Here is a 21,293-nt window from a genome sequence, read left to right as displayed (position 1 = left end):
CCTGTCTGCAAGTTTTCTATTCTCCTGTACTTCCACCAAACATGGATAAGTCACTCATTTTTCATTTTCTGGCACATCTATTTGATTCAGCATTGTTTTATCATTTTAAAATGAGCTAAGATAGAATTTCAGAATCTGTAACTTGGTGGTCAACTCACTGAAGCTCTGATAAAATCACCCCTTCATTATCGTTGATAGCAGTCAGCAAATTATGACCCATGTCTAACCTTGTATGTGCAGAATTTACTTCCCCCACAGATTTCTTTGCTTCCCTGCAGAAAAATGACTGACGGGAAAGCAAAGAGAAGCCACAAGAGCGGTCATGCGACCCTTTCCAGCGGTATGTTTTGGGGGCCCAGGGCAGCCAGCAGAGATGTAAATCACTGTGGGGCAAGAGGCAGAACTAGGGAAGACCCAGCTGATGGTTCCTACCCTGCACTGGGCTCAGCTGCTAGTCCGGGCCGACCAAAGACCCACCCGCAAATTTCTACCTCGGCTGAACGAAGCTCTGCAAAATCCCTTCTCCCCCTCACCCCAGCTTCTTGCACCTGTCGCTCCTGAGCTGCAGGGGGAGGGATCCCTATAGAGGGAGCTGTTCCCCCATCTGCCCAACCCCTCTGCATCCAGATCCCCTCATACCCAGACCCTGCCACTGAGCCTCACCTCCCACACTCAGAAACACGCCCCCTTTCCGATGAGTTCCACTCCCCATGTACCTGGACCACCCCAACAAGCCCCACTGAGCCCCAACCAGCTGCATCTGGACTCTCCACTGACACCCTACACCCATACCCCCCTGCCAAGTTCTCTCTCCCACACCCAACCCCTGCCACTGAGCTCCAACCACCTTCACCTGGACCCCCCTAGAGTCCCATTACTGTTGCACCCAGAGCTCCCCAACAAGCACCTGTGCATCCAGATCCCACCCAGCACCCAGATCCCCCACTGAGCTGCTCACACCCAGATTGCCCCACACAGAAGCCTCTTAACCTACACCTGGACCCCACACTTGAATCGTGCCTTGCTGAGCCTGCCTGCCCACACATGGTGCACCTGTCACAGAGGGGCTAGGCCCTGGTGTGTTTCTGGGGGAGACTCCGTTCTTGCACTGTGTCAGGGTTGGTTGCAGCCTCACTACTGAGTCCATGTCCCCGGAGGAGCTGCACAGTGGTCTCCTACCTTTGTGCAGTCAGTGGCCTGTGCTCCCCAATGCCGTGCTGGAGCCTCCACATTTATTTGTCAAATAAAATTCACAGAATTTTAAAATTTTGTGTGCAGAATTTTTATTATTTTTTTTGGCACAGAATGCCCTCAGGAGTAATGTATGTATAAATGCCAATTACCGAGTTAGTGTTCTCCAAATCCTGCAAGCTAGATTGTTACAAGCACATTGGTTGTAGTAGGGACTATCATTCTTTTATGTTCTATGTATATTGAGATTATACTATTGAATAGTTTATCCCATAACTGTGCTCTAGAAGCTAAATTTTAACAAGAAAAAGGTTAAAAGAATGCCCACTTAATCATGCTACTAAACTTGTTACAGATAGCATTAACTAATGGAAAAAGGGAAATTGTCTTTATTCCTATTTTGTACTTTTGATAGCACTTCCTGTGCACTTCGTTTCACTCTTTCCCCTCTTGTTGGGGAGTGCCTCTGTGGGCAGGCTGGCAGTACTGCCTAGTGATGGATGTCCAGGGCCGCTTTGCCTAGCTGCTGCAGTTCGTGAGAGTGTGTCCCAGCAGCCAGAGTCAAGGGCCACCCTGCCTAGCGGCTACAGTCCCCAGAGGGGGGGTAGGAAACCCAGGTCCATCCTACTCCACTGGGTTCCGACCCAGGGCCCTTCAAAGCAGTAGGACGTATACATGGCCTAAAATCCATTACCCTTACTCCCTCTCCGTGGATCACTTCTTCTTACCTGTTTCCTGTACCTCCGTTGATGTCACAGTTCAGTCTTCCTACCTTCTTCCTAGGTTCATCTCTGGAGCTCCTTCCCCTGGCAACAGCAAGTCGTTGCCCTCTGCTCCAGAAGATTGGCTAGATAGACTCAGTCCCAGCAGCTTCTTGGCAGGAGGCTGCTGCACCCAACTGCTCTCCTCCTCAGTCAGCTCAGACTGAGCTGACCTGCTCCCTTTTGAATGCTCCTGCCCCTGGGAGCATGCCAAGCAGAGACGAGGGGGTGTGGCTTCCTGTGTCTAGAGCAGCTCCTTAACCTTCGCCTCACCAGTGCAGGATTGTGACAGGGTGTATTACCTCCTCATGTGAATCTTTCTCACAACAGAGAAGAATTTTCAAATAGGTAAATCTGATTGTAAAACTAGAAAAACTAGTGAGGGACTCCTCCTTCACCAATGTAAAACCCTGCTGGGCTTTTGATACTTCAGAGGGGATGCAGAGCTTTCTTCCCCCTCCTTTTTTGGGCAAGCAACCACCTGAATGCCAAAAACTTAAGCTACCACACCTTCATGGGTGTCAAGCTTCACTTGCTCCGATTCAGCTGTTAGAGCCTCCAGATTTCCTGAGACAACTAATGCAGTTCTTCATTGTAAATACAAAAATCAGCAATACACTGAAAAAAATAAAATTTTTGACCTTGTCCAATTAAACTTCATGTCAAAATAGAGATTGCCTGTCCCCCGCTACTGTTTGAATTGGACTAGGGGACGGACAGTGCTGAATAATTTAAGTCTGTTAAGCCATATGGTCGTTGGGCCTTGTCAGTGTCACTAATAGCCTGTAACAGTAGAGTTTAACATTATCAGGGTATTGTGAAATCACTAACCTTTGCAGCATCTCTTGTGAGTAAGGCATTGAGCCACTTTTTTTACTGGTAGGAGGGAGAAGAGTTAGTAGAAATCTTTATTCAAGGCCATCCAGTGAGTAGGCATCATTGGTCAGAAATTCCTAGTTCTGTTGATGTGCAGGAATAATAGACTCTAGCTCATACTGTAAGTCCATGGTCTCTGTGGCTAGCAGGAGTAAAAGAATATTCTGTTCACTTAAGTGACCAGATCTGATACAAATACATGCTTCTCTTAAGTAAGAGGTGTCGTATTTAGTTAGCTCCTTATCATACTAATCTCACTTAATGTTACATAGTGCAGTGAGGGAAACAAAAAGGGATAAACAGAAATGGGAAAAGGGGACAGGGGGCTGATGAAAATAAAGTGAAGACCTGTCTGAAATCTCAGAGGGTGGGCAATACCCAAACAAAGAGAAGGGAATGGGGATAAGTCTCCTTCCTCTCCCCCAGTAAAAACCCACTGAAAAGAATTGACATTTGAAAGTTCCCCTCTCACCCTCCCTGCAGTGCACTTTGTTTCTCTCACAAATGAATTGAAATCTTGTTCTTAGATAATTTCATAACCAGATCATCCTCTTTCTTGAGTGTTGTCATTGACTTGTTGTGTCCTATTTTCACTTTATTTGGGTTTGGTGACATATAGTGTCACTTGTGGCTTATCAGGCAATGCTTAGTTCAGTGTGTATGGAGAGGAGGGTGGAAAATAACTTCTGGTTAAACTTGAGACTACGGGCTTAATGCAGGTATTACTGGATGAAATTCTGTGGCCTGTGTTATGCAGATTGGCCTAGATGATCCAAGTAGTTCCTTCTGCCCTTAAAATATATTATCTAATTTCAAAATGTTTTTCTGAGGGGAAGAATTTTGCTTAGCTAATATGTGAAAACCTATTTTTCTAAGCTATATTATGCAGAACCTCCAAAAAGGTGAAACTTTTGTAAATTAAGATGATAAAAATACAAAAACGAGAACAGTTAATGAAAGGCCTACATGAACCCAGAAACTTGAGCAAACAGGCAATCATATTTTTGGTCCTTATATCCATTTCACTGGGTGACTTTGCTCTATATTTGGGGTTTGAATTGCATTTGTAATAGATCCATTCAGTTCCTACTCATACTGCTGTACTTTGAAATGTCCACATTATTAACTCCTGTATCTGGAGAATTTTATCACAAGGGGAAGAAATGTCTCTGTCAAGTCCTCTCGAAAAAGGCTTGTAATGCTATAGATATAGGCTCAATTGTGGTGGTAGCAAGTGCCATTCTCTCTAAGATGCAGTAAAAAACAAAAAATACTTAGCTGTTATAATCAGTCTACTCTTGTTGTTTTCTAGGTTTCATTAAATGGTACCCAGTTTACAGTCAGTTCCGTTGGATCAGAGTTCACAGGTGTTTCTCAGGTAGGTACAGTCAAGTTTGGTTGGTCAATAGTCATTGAACGATTTATTTATGGAAGAAGTACTGAAGTGCAAATATGCGGCGGAGACCTCATTAATATAGGTTTTAGGGCTTGACTCTGTTCGCTGAAGTCCATGGTAGCCCTGGTCTACCCTAAAAAGTTATACCGACCAAGCTCCCGTTGTAGACAGTGCTATGTTGAGGGGAGGGTTCTGTCCCCTCTTGGGGAGATGGAGTACCTACGTCAACAGGAGAAGCTCTCCTGTTAGCATAGGTAGCGTCTTCACCAAGCACTACAGCGGTGCAGCTGCACTAGTGCAGCACTGTAAGGATAAACTACCTTGATGCTGAATCAAATACTAAAGTATTACAAACCCTAACAGAATTTTTATTTTCATGAAACAATGTAAAAAAATTCCTGGAAGATTTATATCCCAAATAGCAATGTGCTTATGAAACTCACTAAATGGTTTTGTTGTGCAAGCTAACAAAGTACAAAAATGACAGTATGAATGGTGAAAAGTAAACTAGATTTTAAAACAATTATTGAGCTAATAATCTTTGAGGTGGAAACATGGATAGGGAAAACTTTAAATTATTATCTCGACTTTAGCGTCATGTTAATTTTGTTCTGAAGACAAAAAGAGAATTCTTGGAAACAAACTTAAATAGATATTCCATTTAAGTAATGCTGACATTTCTGTTCTTCCAAATTTGTTAACAAATAAAATTATAAGCAAACTTCTACGGACATCAGATACTCTTCCTCATTGAAGGCTATGGCAGGTTTTGAAATTTGATTAGCAAAGTGCAAACTTTTTCCCCCCCAAGTGTACACTTTTTACCTCGAAAATGTGAAATGTACAGGTGTATGGATCTAGATTAAAGTTCATGTAATTGAAAAAGAGCTCAACTGTTATTGTGGATGCTTTCACATACAAGTATGCATGCACTCTCCACCTTTTGGGCTGCGAGAAAGCATGAGAGATTTCAGCCTCATGTTTCTGAGAAAGTTGCAAAGATATGAAAGTAGGGGTTTAGAATTGATTGATTTGCTTCAAGATATGTTTGAGACTAGTTGCAATTTTACTGTGGCAGAAGTAACAGGAAGTTGGCATCTCGGATTGCCCATAGTCAAGATGGTAAAGGTTAATTTTGTTAGAATACAAAATAGTTTAGAAACTACCACTGCGTATAATTCGCCCCACCTCTCTTTCTGAATATCAAGTGATGTTTCTTGTTTTATGAACCAAATGTTTGTAGTTCAACGTTTAAAACTGTGCTGTAAATATAAACAAAGGGAATCTTCTAGATGGCCAGCCTTTGAAATCATTGTTCCTGCTGTTTGTGGTGGTGGTTCTCCTTTAAATAGTACTGACTAGTTTTATTTTTCCTTGTACTACAATGCAACAATCTAGACTGAATCTACAAATCCTTGTATAGGAAGGTTGGAGGCCAGCTTCCCTGACATTAACCTATTTAAAAGGTTGAAGGTCAGGATGTGTTGATACATACCTTTTAATTATTGTTTGAGATCATTACACTTCTGTCTTCCTTTCTGGGGGCAAGAAACCCTGCTGCTGCTGCTGTCCATAAGGATCTACTGGTAAATAGCTCTACACAGATCCTCATGGCAGCAGCAGGGAGACAGCCTGACTTCTGAAAAAAATAATCTTGAACAAGGAGATGAGCAGCCAGGCCACCTGCTGCAAGCTTTTCAGACTGGTTCCAAGTATCCGCAAGACCCAACTGTTGCATGAAGGGGTGGGTCCAGGAACAGCCCTCCTAGAAAGAGTGGCTGACTAACTTTGCTGCGTTTGAAATCTGTTGTTTGACTGCGCAGAGCCAATGAAGGGACAAGCCAAGCCTAGCTCATAAGGAGACACAAAGGGGGCCTCTTCACTCTCAAAAGTCCCTCCAGTGGGAGTTTGCATGAGAACAATGCTTTTCTCCTTTTCCCCTAATGCAACTTATTATGGCAGGAAGTGGTGAGGTGTCTGCAGCTTGCAGGTAGGATCAAGAGGAGGCAGGTGACCTTGTGGACAATTTCACAGGTAGTGGAAAAAAGCTGGCTGAACACCTTAGGACAGTGGTGGGTAACCTGTGGGCCACATGTGGCCCATCAGGGTAATCTGATTGCAGGCCACAAGACATTTTGCTGACGTTGACCGTCTGCAGGCATGGCCCCCTGCAACTCCCAGTGGCTGCAGTTTGCTGTTCCTGCAATCAGATTACCCTGATGGCCCACAGGTTGCCCACCACAGGTTGCCCTTAGGACCTTCTACTTCCTGGAGAAAGTTTGTGGGTAGGTGGAGAGGATTGATGGAACATGACTATCTGAAATCACTGTGTTCTTATGAAGGTTTGGGCTTGTTAAGTCTTCCTTCACACCCACCTTCCAGAATGGCTTTAGGAAGCTTTTGATGCTAGTCTCAGCTCTGTGAATCTTCTGTTCCTGGCATTTGGGCTGCCTGATGCTGCAGTGAGGAAAATACAGGCAGATTCTCTTCAGATGGCAGCATTGGGGATGGAGGTTGTTGCTGCAGTGAGGAAGAGAGTAGGGTTAGTGGAACACAAATAAGATTGGTCTACATCTTGATATGATCCTCTTGTTGTGCCGAAGTGAGTGTCAGAGATCCAGCTGTACTCTAATGTTGCAAACTTTCAACATGTTTCCAAAACAGTACTGGCTATTTGTTAATGCTGAAGTGTTGTATTTGGCGATGTGTGTTTTTTTTTAAAAAATACAAACACCTAAGGGCATTGGGAATCCCTAGTGCTTCCATGCTTTGAAGAAAGGCTTTGAAATTTGGTAGGGGATGGCCTTTATGTCAGAGATGTGCCCCTTGATCTTCCCTGGAAACACCACCCAAATCTCATTCAGTTATAAGCTTTTGAAAAATCTGAAATTACACAAGCTCAGTAGTGACTTGTTACAGTTTGGCAGCTGAATTCTTTGAAGATTTTATCTGCACCAACCCAGGGCTGCAGGGGATGAGCAGGACTATCCCTGTAGTTGTTACACTCAATGTCGCAGGCTGCTGTGGTGCCAGGAACTAGAACTGAAAGCAGGGCATGTCTGTCTGTCTGTCTCTCTCTCTCTCCAGTACTATGGGTGCCAGAGAGAGTAGATTTAGCCAAGCCGTTTGCGGGGAGACTGAGACTGGAAGCAGTGGTGCTGGGACTGATTATGAAGACTGGGAGGCGGGCAGAAACCAGCTGCTAGGGGGAGACTAAGATCAGACAGATAGCCAGTGAGGGAAGACTGGGTTTGGCTGGGCAAAGAGTGGGGAAGAGGAAGATAGACTGGGAGCTTAAGATGGGGGTGGTGCAGGGAAATGGGAGCAAGTGGGAAAATGGCAGTTGGATGAGGAGACTGGGACTGGGTGCTGGGGAGAATGGATGGCTGAGAGTCAGTGGGGTAGGAAAGGAAGACTAGCACGGACTCGATGGGCAGAAGAAGTCAGGCTTGTGAGGAAACAGGGCCTGAAGGGTGTGTGACCGCTAGAGAACACTCCCTTCCATAATCTTGACTAGAACCCAAAATTCCTGAGTGTCCTTATTTCTCCACTGTCATGAGTTCTCAGTGTGAGGCTGTGTCCAAAAGGGCTAATGTGATCCTTGGTTGCATAAACTGGAATCTTGAGTGGGAGTAGGGAGGTTTTACCTCTGTATTTGGCATTGATGTGCCTGCTGCTAAAATACTGTCTCCAGTTCTGGTGTCCACAATCCAAAAAAGGATGTTGACTAATAGGAGAGGATTCAGAGAACCACCATGAGAATGATCAAAGGATTAGAAAACATGTCTTATAGTGACACTCTAGGAATTCAATCTATTTAGTTTTATAGAGAGCAAGTTAAGGAATGACTTGATCACAGTCTGAGTATCTAGATGGGGAACAAATACTAAGCTCTTCAATCTAGCAGAGACCGGTATAATAAGATCTAATGGCTGGAAGTTTAAGCTCAACAAATTCAAAATTGAAATAAGGCACACATTTTGAACAGTCAGGGTAACTAATCAGTAGAACAGTTTTTGCCAGGGGTCCTAGTGGATTCTCCATCACTGATTTTTTTTTTTTTTTTTGATCAAGATTGGATGTTTTTTCTAAAAGATACGCTCTAGGAATTTATTTTAGGAAAGTTCTATGGCCTGTGTTGTATAGGAGGTCAGGTTAGATTATCACAATGGCCCCTTCTGATCTTGGAATCTATGACCAGATAGGTAAGGGAATTGATGCTTGACTCTATAGACTGCAGCTTTGAACAATCAGTGCTCAATTTATTGGGCCTTTCTGATACTGACACATTATATACACCATTTTTGGATAGTGCACAGTAAGCATTTTATTGCTGGAAACTTGTTCCTTTTTACATCCACTGTCCAGAGGAGGGTCTGGAGGAAAGGAATAGCTTTAAAATGCTAAGATGACTTCATTCCAAAGCAGTTTGGGGCCCTCTTGTAAGCCACTTCAGATTTGCAAAAGCTAAATCCAGTCTTTATAGCCAAGTTAGTTAAGTGTTTGGGCCACAGCTGATGCTGAAGGAGCAGCTGGGCCTGTAGCAGACAGAAGGGAAGGAAGTCTAAGGAGCCATTCTATTTTCCTAATTTCTTTCCCTTTTAATACAAAAAACAATAAACATTGAAACTAGTGAAAGGAGTTCAATTTTTCCCTTCTATTTTAACTTCTACTTTGAATCATTTAATAGTAGAAAGCTATAGTGCATTCCTCCAAAAGTAATTTTTTATTTAAATGAAATGTGTAATTATGAAGCCTTATTCATAATAGCAATAAGACCTTCCAGGTTCTATGTTAATAGGATATTCAGCATTGGGGTTTCAATGCACCCAAAGCATGCATCAAGTATTAACACAGACTTTGTTGCTCCTACTGAATACTTTGTAGAATAAGAAATGTAAAGATGACTTTTTTTGTCCGTTAAGCATGGAAGTAACCAGTTGTGTCTATTCAAATATTTGTTTGTAGACTCCATTTACTTTTGGCTTGGGTCAAAGGGCACCATATACAACAGGCGAGCATTGTCTTCTTTGTAGAAGTGAACGGAAAGACACCTTGCTTTCAGAGAGCGGGATTAAAAATTCTAGCAAAACAGCACTTTCTACATCTCCAAAAGCAAATAGTATGCTGCATCTTCCACTGTGGGTGTGTCCAGACTGTCGACGAACAGTCGAGAAGGAGGAGAGGCATGCCACGCTAGAGCAATCTCTTGTGGTAAGTTTCAGTGTATGAGTTGACTAAATTGAGATGATACCATGATGGACTAGACGCTTGCTTTTTTTTTTTTTTTAAATCCCTATAATGTATTCATTTGCTAGGGAGTTTTGTTCTAGAAATGAAACTGAATGTGTCACATGGTTCCCTAGCTTTGAAAATGAGTCTCTTAAGAACGTTTTGGGCCATAAGATAGAATTCAGTCTTGGATCCTTTTAATTGATTTTTGTTAAGCCCTTTCAACTTTTCTTTTCTACTCTTTGCCTTTTCCCTCAATTTTATTCTTTTTACCTTCTTCCATTCCTTTTTGTATGATCCTTTCCCCCAACTCTTACCTTGTTTTGTCTACTTATGCTGATCTTTGACTGTTTTGCCACCCATCTGTTCTTCAGGCTTCTCCTTTCTTTCTTCCTCTCAGGTTACTATCTTTCATTGCTACTTTTCTTCGGGTCTCTGTTTTTATCCATTCTGCTCACTTTAGAGAGGCTATTAAACATATGCCTCTTTGTAGGGTATGCAGCCAACGAACACTTGTGCCATCTGCAGACTCTCAAATTCAGTATACTAATTTGAGACTCAAGTTTGAATTCTTAAATTTTAACAACTTTTAAATTGAATTTTCCTTTTTTAAATGGTAGCTCATGTACACCAAGTAATACAGAAACAATGCATATATACCATGGAGAAAATATACTAGGACAGAGGCTTTCAATCTGTGGTCCATGGATCCCCGACGGTCCACAGACTATCTTAAGATTTCCAAAATGGGTCTGGACCTCCATTTGGCATTTTTTTTAAGGGTCTGTAAATGAAAAGAGGACGAAAAAGCATTCTGAGCAAAATTCTGCTAGATCATAGAATAGAGTTTTTATTAAAGTCCCATATTTTAGATTAGGATGGAATTCTGTAACACTTCCAACTAGCTTGATATTGAAGGACCAAGGGGCATCTATTGATAAATCAACAAGCCAGTTTTAGAACAGTGATCTGTTTTATACAAAAGGAATCTAATTCAGCTATAATGTGAGTTTTAAGTTAATAAGCTAGACATAAGCGTATTTTACCCATATTAACCATAAACAATGTTTGATGTACTTCTCATCTCATTAGCCAACATTTAATGATAATTACCATAGACAGGCCATCTTCAGAGAGGAGGTAGCTTAATTCTAGACCTCTCCTAAAAGTTGCAGAAAACAGTGGGTTCAAAGGACAGTCTTGGCCAAGTCACAAGGCCTAGGCATTTCTTCTAAATTCAGCTTGGAAAGGAATGAGGAAGAACGAACAGTGAGCCAGACACCAGGAACACCAAATTTTGAAGAATGATAACAAAGAAGTTGAAAGCAATTGTATCAAACTACAAGTAAGTCAGGTGAAACAAAAATATATAAGCCCCTAGATTTAGCAACCATTACACTTGTCATGCTGTCTGCAGTGGCTCATAACTGTGAGTGCCACCTTCAGGGTAGAATGTCAAAAAGCTGGGGAGAAACCTCAAACTGGTTGAATTTTCTATAATTAGCTGTTACTGACTTGGTGACAAGTGTGTGAACTCCTAAAGCACTATAACAGTTTTACCATGGAGTCACAGAGAGTCCCCTTGGGCATTCCAGTCCATCTTGCAAACCAGGCAAGCTGGACGATGTGATAAATGGTCATGTTACACCCAAAATCCCAATAATATTCAGGTTACTTCCAATCCCAAAGGACCAGTCACTTACCCCAAGTCAATTGTACTCAGACCTCAAACCAAAGACAATGCCTGTAGCCAATACTGTAATAAACTAGCTAAAGATTTATTAACAAAGGAAGGAAATGAGTTATTTGCAAGGTTAGAACAGGAAACACACACACAAATGAAGTCCAGTGGCACTTCAAAGACTAACAGATTTATTTGGGCATAAGCATTCATGGGTAAAAAAAACCCACTTCTTCAGATGCATGGAGTGAAAATTACAGATACAGGCATAAATATACTGACACATGAAGAGAAGGGAGTTACCTTACAAGTGGAGAACCAGTGTTGACAAGGCTAATTCAGTCAGGGTGGATGTGGTCCACTCCCAATAATGAATGAGGAGGTGTCAATACCAAGAGAGGGAAAACTGCTTTTGTAGTGAGCCAGCCACTCCCAGTCCCTATTTGAGCTCAAATTAATGGTGTTAAATTTGCAAATGAATTTTAGCTGTGCAGTTTCTCTTTGAAGTTTGTGTTTGACGTTTTTGTTGTTGAAGTATGGCTACTTTTAAATCCGTTATTGACTGTCCAGGCAGACTGAAGTGTTCTCCTACTGGCTTTTGTATGTTACCATTTCTGATGTCTGATTTGTGTCCATTCATTCTTTTACGTAGAGACTGTCCGGTTTGGCCAATGTACGTGGCAGAGGGGCATTGCTGGCACATGATGGCATGTTTCACATTCGTAGATGTGCAAGTGAATGAGCCCCGGATGGTGTGGCTGATTGGGCCGGGTCCTGTGATGGTGTCACTAGAGTAGATATGGGGATAGAGTAGGCAACAGGGTTTGTTCCAGAAATTGGTTCCTGGGTTGGTGTGGTGTGTAATTGCTGGTGAGTATTTGCTTCAGGTTGGGGGGCTGTCTGTAAGCGAGGACTGGCCTGCCTCCCAAGGTCTGCGAGAGTGAGGGATTGTTTTCCAGGATAGATTGTAGATCGATGATGATATGCTTGAGAGGTTTTAACTGGGGGCTGTAGGTGATGGCCAGTGGTGTTCTGTTACTTTCCTTGTTGGGCCTGTCCTCTAGTAGGTGACTTCTGGGTACCCGTCTTGTTGTCGGTCTGTTTCCTTATTTCCCCGGGTGGGTATTGTAGTTTTAAGAATGCTTGATGAAGATCTTGTAGGTGTTTGTCTCTGTCAAGGTTCCTCCCCCACTCTGAACTCTAGGGTACAGATGTGGGGACCTGCATGAAAACCTCCTAAGCTTACTTTGACCAGCTTAGGTTAAAACTTCCCCAAGGTCCAAATTAATTTTATCCTTTGTCCTTGGAATAACCACTGCCACCCCCAAACTCTAACTGGGTTTACTGGGAAATGTAGTTTGGACACGTCTTTCCCCCAAAAATCCTCCCAACCCTTGCACCCCACTTCGTGGGAGAGGTTTGGTAAAAATCCTCACCAATTTGCATAGGTGACCACAGACCCAAACCCTTGGATCTGAGAACAATGAAAAAGCATTCAGTTTTCTTACAAGAAGACTTTTAATAGAAATAGAAGTAAATAGAAGTAAAGGAATCACCCCTGTAAAATCAGGATGGTAGGTACCTTACAGGGTAATTAGATTCAAAACATAGAGAATCCCTCTAGGCAAAACCTTAAGTTACAAAAAAGACACACAGACAGAAATAGTCATTCTATTCAGCACAGTTCTTTTCTCAGCCATTTAAAGAAATCATAATCTAACACATACCTAGCTAGATTACTTACTAAAAGTTCTAAGACTCCATTCCTGGTCTATCCCCGACAAAAGCAGCATACGAACAGACACACAGACCCTTTGTTTCTCTCCCTCCTCCCAGCTTTTGAAAGTATCTTGTCTCCTCATTGGTCGTTTTGGTCAGGTGCCAGCGAGGTTACCTTTAGCTTCTTAACCCTTTACAGGTGAGAGGATTTTTCCTCTGGCCAGGAGGGATTTTAAAGGGGTTTACCCTTCCCTTTATATTTATGACAGTCTCTGAGGGATTGGAGCAAATGCGGTTGTATCTTAGGGCTTGGCTGTAGACAATGGATCGTGTGATGTGTCCTGGATGGAAGCTGGAGACATGTAGGTAAGTATAGCGGTCAGTAAGTTTCTGGTGTAGTGTGGTGTTTGTGACCATCGCTTATTAGCACTGTAGTGTCTAGGAAGTGGATCTTTTGTGGGGACTGGTCCAGGCTGAGGTTGATGGTGGGGTGGAAATTGTTGAAGTCCAGGTGGAATTCTTCAAGGGCCTCCTTCCCGTGGGTCCATATGATGAAGATGTCATCAATGTAGCGCAAGTAGAGGAGGGGTGTTAGGGGACGACAGCTGTGGATACAGACTAACACGGCTACCCCTCTGATACTTGACACACAAATGAGTTAGTCTTAGATATAAAAGGTAATATAAGCTTCCATAATAAACAGCTCTATACTTCCTATAGGGCTGACCCATGCCAAGCATCACGGGGATCTCTTGCTTATGTTCAGGAATCTTTGCTCCTCAGAGTCTAGGCAGCATGAAGAGACCAGTTTCTCCTTGTCAGGATTTTTATGCTCCCCTCACCACAAAATCCAATCTGATTGGATGAGTTCATGTGTCGGTCCCTCTTTCCTGGAGGGAATCAGGAATACAATCACCAAAGTCTCTGTCCACTGATTTGCCTTCAGTGGGCCTTTTTGTGTGCATGGTGAATACTTTACCTTAATTAATACCTGCTGAATACCTGCTTTTCCTGTTTGGTGAGTTACACAATTATAGAGATTTACAATGCAAACACTCAATATAACTTTGTATCATGAGATACAGATACTATAAACGGGATTAATATATGTAGCATTGTACAAGCATTCCATAAAGCATAAATACAAACACATTCTTATAACACTATCTATTTTAACTATACTAACCCCACACATAAGCCAGACTGGTTTCCAACTGCATTTATCAGTGTTCAGTGAGGCTCTGGGCCTTTGTGCCTGCCAGCATCACAGCAATGTTAAAAATGCATTTTAAAGGTAAGTGATTAAAGGAGCGTCTCAGAGTTGTCTGAATTTAACTTGAATTGATAACTTTTTAATTGAGTTTTTCATCAAACAAACTGTAGAAGGTGGCTAACAACTCCAGACTTAGGGTACTTCTACAGTACGAAATTATTTCAAAATTATTCTATTCTAATTTTCGGAAGCTATTTTATGCATTCGGTCTTCTGTGTCCCCACTAAAGCACGTGAATTCAGTGGATTGCGTCCACAGTACCAAGGCTAGCATCGACTGTCTGAGTGGTGCACTGTGGGTAGCTATCCCACAGTTCCTGTAGTCCCCACCGCCCACTGGAATTCTGGGTTAAGCTTCCAGTGCAAGATGTGGCAAAAACATTCTCGTGGGTGTTTCTGGGTGTGTGTCGTCAGAAAGCTATGGCAGACAATCATTTCGCGCCTCTTTGGCATGCAGACGCCATACTGCTTTCGGCAGACTGTGCACCGCTGCTCTCCTGCTACTATGAATCCACCTCTCATTTCCTCTCATCTTCCTATGTAATCTGTACTATCTACTTTTTCTCTTCCTCATTGAACGCTTCCGCTGCCAACTCTGCTCGGCCATCGTGAACTGAGCAGCACAGCTTCCGCCGCCAACTCTGCTCTCCCGCTATTGCCACACTTCCAAGCTTCTCCATGTTGTCTGTCCTGGGCTCCCACCTCCGTGAAAGCCACAGAATTCAACCATTTTCAGCCTTAGTTCGGCTACTGTGAACCAAACAGCACAGCTTCTTCTGCCACTCTGCTGTCCTACGTTTTGCGCCCTTTTTCCAGAATTACCCATGCAGGCACCATAGCCATGGAGCCTGATCAGATCTCCGCTGCAGTTTTGACCATTGGAAATACCTCGCGCATTATCCAGCAGTATGTGCAGTACCTGCAAAACCGGGCGAGGAAGTGACGACAGCGCGATTACGATAGTGATGAGGACACGGACGGCACGGCATATGGCGATTGGGAGATCATGGTGGTATTGGGCCAGGTTGATGCTGTGCAACGCCGATTCTGGGCCCGGGAAACAAGCACAGATTGGTGGGACCACACAGTGTTGCAGGTATGGGATGATTCCCAGTGGCTGAGAAACTTTCGTGTGCGTAGGGCCACTTTCGTGGAACTTGGATTTGCTGTCCCCTGCCCTGAAGCACAAAGACACCAAAATGAGAGCAGCCCTCACAGTTGAGAAGCGAGTGGCCATAGCTCTGTGGAAGCTTGCAACGCCCAACAGCCACCGGTCAGTCAGGAATCAGTTTGGAGTGGGGAAATGGACTGTCGGGGCTGCTGTGCTGCAACTCAATCATTGACCAGCTGCTATCAAGGGTAGTGACTTTGGGAAATATGGAGACCATTGAGGATGGCTTTAATGCGCTGGGGTTCCCTAACTGCGGCGGGGCAATAGACGGAACGCATATCCCTATCTTGGCTCCGGAACACCGGAGCGGCCAGTACATAAACCGCAAGGGGTACTTTTCCATGGTGCTGCAAGCACTGGTGGATCGCAAGGGACATTTCACCGACATCAACGTGGGATGGCCAGGAAAGGTGCATGACGCTTGCTTCTTCAGGAGCTCTGGTCTGTTTGAACACGTGCAGGAAGGGACTTACTTCCCAGACCAGAAAATTACTGTTGGGGATGTTGAAATGCCTATAGTTATCCTCGGGGACCCAGCCTACCCCTTAATGCCATGGCTCATGAAGCCGTACACAGGCACCCTGGACAGTAGTAAGGAGCAGTTCAACTCTATGCTGAGCAAATGCAGAATGGTGGTTGAATGTGGCTTTGGGCGTTTGAAAGCGCGCTGGTGCAGTTTACTGACTCGGTTAGATCTCAGCACAACCAGTATTCCAATTGTAATTGCTGCTTGTTGTGTGCTCCCCAATATCTGCGAGAGTTAGGGGGAGACATTTATGGTGGGGTGGGAGGTTGAAGCAACTCTCCTGGTGGCCAGTTTTGCACAGCCAGACAACAGGGATATTAGAAGAGCAAAGCAGGGCCTGCTGCCCATCAGAGAAGCTTTGAAAGCCAGTTTCATGAGAGTTGTGTGTTTCTCTTAGTTACCCGTCCCCTCTATATATATGTGTGTGTGTATGTATATGTATATATGTATATGTGTGTATATATATGGAAATAAAGTCACAATTGTTTAAAAAAAGTTCTTCATTATTTGTTGCACAAAACCTTGAGAGAAATAAGAAGCTAGACGGGGGGAGAGGGGGGTATTGGGTTAGGGGGGTGGAGGAGGAGGGAAGGAGAAATCCAGAAACCAAATAAAAATTTACGATATGCCAGTTTTCTACTACTTGTGCAGTCCTCTGGGGTTGACTGCGTGGGTCCCCGTAGCCTCTGTCCCCCCTCCCCCCACGTGTTCTTGGGCGTCTGGGTGAGGAGACTGTGGAACTTGGGGAGGAGGGAGGGCAGTTATTCAGGGCCTGCAGCGGCAGTCTGTGGTCTTGCTGTCTTTCCCGCATTAGATCCACCATACAGCAGAGCATGTCAGTTTGCTCCCCCATGAGCTTGACCATAGCATCCTGCCTGTTCTCATTGCGCATGTCCCTCATGTAACGCTTTACGCGACTCCACAATTGTTTCCCTCCATGCATTCAACTGGGCCCTATCAGTGCAGGAGGACTGCATGAGCTCGGCAAACATGTCGTCCCGAGTTTTTTTTTCTGCTTTCTAATCTGGACCAGCCTCTGGGACAGAGTAGATAGGGGCTGCGCTGAAACATTTGCACCTGGTGCAGGAGGAGAAAAAGGGAAGGTAGTATTTTAAGATACATTTTTAGAGAACAAAGGGGAAACTGTTTCTCAGTGAAACAGGCAATTCATAGTATACAGCACATGTTCTTTCTGTACAAGGTCGCATTTTGCCTCTTCTACTGAAGTGCCTGCCACTTTGGTGTGAGTAAGCCATCACATGTGGCCAGGCAACAGAATTCAGCTTTCAGGCAGCCTGTGGGCACTCTGGGATGGTCGCTTCGCACAACAACCTGCCCCCCACACACCCACCCATTGTGGGGCTCCGATGAGGCTCTGAGCAGGGATGCGCCCTTTAAACTAAACGCAGACAGCCCAGCGTGGCTGGGTTTCCCCCCAACATGTGGCTCCAATCAAGCTCTCACTCACCAGAAGTGCCTTCTCCAGGGTCATGGTCCGGGAGCATGCCTTGGGAGTGGGGGGAAGCTATTGGCTGCAGCGTTCAGAATAGTTCCTGGCTAGGGGGGAAAACTGATTCCTCACTTACCGCCTGTGCACTGTCCTCTTCGTCCTCCAAAAACTCATCCTCCTCGCTCGGTGCTACCTCTTCCTTGCAGGTGTCCACGGACAGTGGTGGGCTAGTGGTGTCGTCACCCCCCCATATTGCATGCAGCTCACAGTAGAAGCAACACGTATGGTGCTGTGACCCAGAGCACCCGTTCGCCTCCCTGGTTTTTTGGTATGCTTGCCTGAGCTTCTTGATTTTTATACAACACTGTTCTGTGTCCCTGGAGTAGCCTCTTTCCGTCATGGCACTGGAGACTTTAGCGTACGTATTTGCGTTCCTTTTTTTTGGGGGGGGAATGTAGTTCTGCCATAACACATTCGTCTCCCCAACATGCGATGAGATCCAGTACCTCCCGTTCGGACCGTGCTGGAGCTCGTCTGCAAATCCGGGACTGCATGGTCTCTTGAGATGGGGGACTCAGCATGGTTGTCTGTGATGATGGACTGTGCTGATGGTGACCAAAGAGGAAATTCAAAAGTTCCCGGGGCTTTTACTGCCTACCTGGCTAGTGCATCGGAGTTGAGTGTTGTCCAGAGCAATCACTATTGGCCTCTGGGAGCTATCCCAGAATGCTCCCTTTTGTTGAATTGCGTCCACAGTACCTGTAACCCGGAACTGCGATCTTGATTTTAGCGCTACTCCACTTTCTGAGGTGGAGTACAGAAATTGGAGTAAAGAGCCCTTTAAATCGGAAAAACTCGTTTGGACGGAACCAGTTTTATTTCGAGGTAACTTGGCTAATTCTGAAATAACCGCATACTGTAGACCAGGCCTTAGATATATCAGTCAGCGTGGGCTGGAATGTAGATGACCTCTTACAGCAGGCCCATGGTCACACTACTAACTGTTATTACCAAGCACCCGAAAACAGCATCTTTCCAGCAGCACTGTCTGTAGAGTAACATCTAGTTATTGGAAACAGCAACATTTTATGCATTTAGCTAGGTTATCAAACTATAGAAAATGAGCTACAAGCTGTCAAATCCAAACCATAGATTAAATAGGTTACATGATTAATTCCAAAACACATTCTAATTAAATTTCTATCTAGCACTTTACATAAAAACCTAAGTGGCCATACTGGGTCAGACCAAAGGTTCATCTAGCCCAGTATCCTGTCTGCCAACAGTGGCCAATGCCAGATGCTCCAGAGGGAATGAACAGAACAGGTAATCGTCAAGTGATCCATGCCCTGTCTTCCATTCCCAGCTTCTGGCAAACAGGCTAGGGACATTATCCCTGCCCATCCTGGCTAATACCCATTGATGGACCTATCCTCCATGAATTTATCTAGTTCTTTTTTTAACCCTGTTCTAGTCTTGGCCTTCACAACATTCTCTGGCAAGGAGTTCCACAGGTTGACTGTGCGTTTTGTGAAAAAATATTTCTTTTTGTTTGTTTTAAACCTGAGGCCTATTAATTTCATTTGGTGGCCCCTAGTCCTTGTGTAATGAGAGTAAATAACACTTATTTATTTTTTTCTCGACACCAGTCATGATTTTATAGACATCTATCATATCCCCCCTTAGTCATCTCTTTTCCCAGCTGAAAAGTCACGGTTTTATTAAGCTCTCCTCATATGACAGCCGTTCCATACCCCTAATAATATTTGTTACCCTTTTCTGAACCTTTTCCAATTCTAATATATATTTTTTGAGGTGGGGCAACCACATCTGCATGCAGTATTCAAGATGTGCGCATACCATGGATTTATACAGAGGCAATATATTTTCTGTCTTATTATCTGTCCCTTAATGATTTCCAACACGCTGTTCGCTTTTTCGACTGCCGCTGCACGTTGAGTGGATGTTTTCAGAGAACTATCCACAATGACTCCTAGATCTTTCTTGAGTGGTCACAGCTAATTTAGACCCCATCATTTTATATGTATAGTTGGGATTATGTTTTCCAATGTGCATTACTTTGCATTTACAGCTTGTTGTAAAATATTATTTATATTCATGAGGATGTTAATAATCAACATATTTTAGGGTTAGTAGAAAAGAAATTGTTATTCCCACCTCTGGATTTCCTTGTTTGTCAATTCTTGTGCTTGTTTCTTAAACCATAAGCTCTTCAAGAAAGGGAGTGCCTTTAGTTTTGTGTTGTACAGTGTCAGCACTAAGGACTTGTCTACGCTTATAGTGCTGCAGTTGTGCTGCTGTAGTGCTTAGTGAAGATGCTACTTATGCTGATATGAGATCTTCTCCCGTTAGCATAGGTACTTCACCTCCCCGAGAGATGGTAGCTGTGTCGATGGGAGAAACTCTTCTGTTGACATAGTACTGTCTACACCGTGAGTTCAGTTGGCATATCTGTGTTGCTCAGGAGGGCTGGATATCCACACCCAAGAGCAACGTAGTTATACCAACATAAGTTTGTAGTTTAGAACAGGGCTGTATAAATAAGCTTTGAAGTAAAGTTAATTCTAGTTATTAAAGCTTTGCCTGCTTGTCTAAGGTTCATGTTTGTCTGTTTTGTAAGGTACGTTTTTTGTTTTTGTTTTTTTTGTTTTTTTTTTTAAACAGAGCCAAGATTTCCTTTTGCACATGCCTCTTGGAAACAGTGGATCACAGCAGGAATCTGTAGGAGGAGGGAGAATAACTGTTGGAGCACAGACAGTACCCTCTGCAGATCTCAGTAATTCCTCTCCTTCTGACGTAGCGTGTAACTGTGAGGCCTGTAATGAGCGCAGGTGAGGCTTGCTGCAAACTTGAGGCTGCAATCAGTAAACTTGGTAATATTGCAACTTATTCTGCTCTCATTTTGCTTATTTAAATAATTTTTGTAATTCAGTGGTAATTCTACTTTTTAATTGGTTTTCTAATCTAATTTAGTTGGTGGATAGGCACTCTGTTTTTACTGAAGTGCATCTTTGAAATAATGTGGTGGTACAATAACCTTAGTTTGTATGCTATGTTAACCTTTCTCGCATTGTTGCAGAGAAATTTCAGCAGAGACTGAACGTGAATCTCAGCAGCTTCAAAATTACTGGTCAGAAGTAAGATACATGGTCCGATGTGTATATCGCCAAGCTGGGACCCCATTGGCAGATGATCAAGACCAATCCCTGGTACCAGATAAAGAGGGAATGAAGGAGTTGGTAGATAGGTATAAAAAATTTTTATAGAATTTTCTTATGTAGATTAGAATTGTTCCTCCAGTTTAAAGGGTCTTTATTATGAAGCTGCAAATAATTCAGAATCACTGATTTCTTTAGTAGAAGTGTATTTACCCCCGCTTAATCTGTGGCCATACTTGTTAAAATCATGAATCTCTTACGTGTCCAAATATTCAGAATTTGTCATTAGAATGAGGAATCAGAGCAATTTTAACCAAAACTCCTGCATAAATATGTTGAACATTGGCTTGAATGTATCATGAAATTATTAAACTCTGACATACTAGTCGGTAAGAGGGCTATTGATGCATAAATTATGCATATCTCCTAAAAATTCATCTCTTCAAAAGAATATGAGAAGTTAATATTAAGTGCTGACGTACTACTCTCAGATGACATTTCCATACATTAGACTTTGTCCTTATTTAGTGCATTGGATTAGAACGAACAGTGGTGGATTCTTATAACCCTGATGACAGCTAAAATATTACATAATTAAAAAAAAAAAGAAATTAGTACATACCAGTGGATTATTACAGTAGGAAAATTGAGATTTGTAGACACTTAAAAATTAGTTGCATATTTGGAATGGGAATCCTTTCTTAGTATGATGTAGAGAAGATTAGCTTAATGTGATCACTGAATATTCATGCTATTGAAGATAATATAACAATCTGAATGTCTTTAAACTTCCCCAGTATATTGGGTAACTATCTTAATTTCTTAACCTCGCTGGAAAT

General features: G+C 43.3%; 1 protein-coding gene across 1 annotated transcript in view; it reads left to right on the top strand.

Moving 5' to 3' along the window:
- Window positions 1–21,293, top strand: part of FAM193A (family with sequence similarity 193 member A) — a 103,069-nt gene that overhangs the window by 28,493 nt on the left and 53,283 nt on the right. Inside the window, exons 2-5 of the mRNA XM_084625861.1 lie at window positions 4,141–4,206; window positions 9,193–9,438; window positions 19,961–20,127; window positions 20,376–20,543. Of these exons, the coding sequence (XP_084481987.1) occupies window positions 4,141–4,206; window positions 9,193–9,438; window positions 19,961–20,127; window positions 20,376–20,543 (647 nt within the window). The remainder of the gene's footprint in view (window positions 1–4,140; window positions 4,207–9,192; window positions 9,439–19,960; window positions 20,128–20,375; window positions 20,544–21,293) is intronic.

Source organism: Lepidochelys olivacea, assembly GCF_965140295.1.
Source record: "Lepidochelys olivacea isolate rLepOli2 genome assembly, chromosome: 4".
NCBI lineage: Eukaryota > Metazoa > Chordata > Testudines > Cheloniidae > Lepidochelys > Lepidochelys olivacea.
The sequence above is the reverse complement of the archived record's forward strand: the minus strand, read 5'-3'. Positions and strand labels throughout refer to the sequence as shown.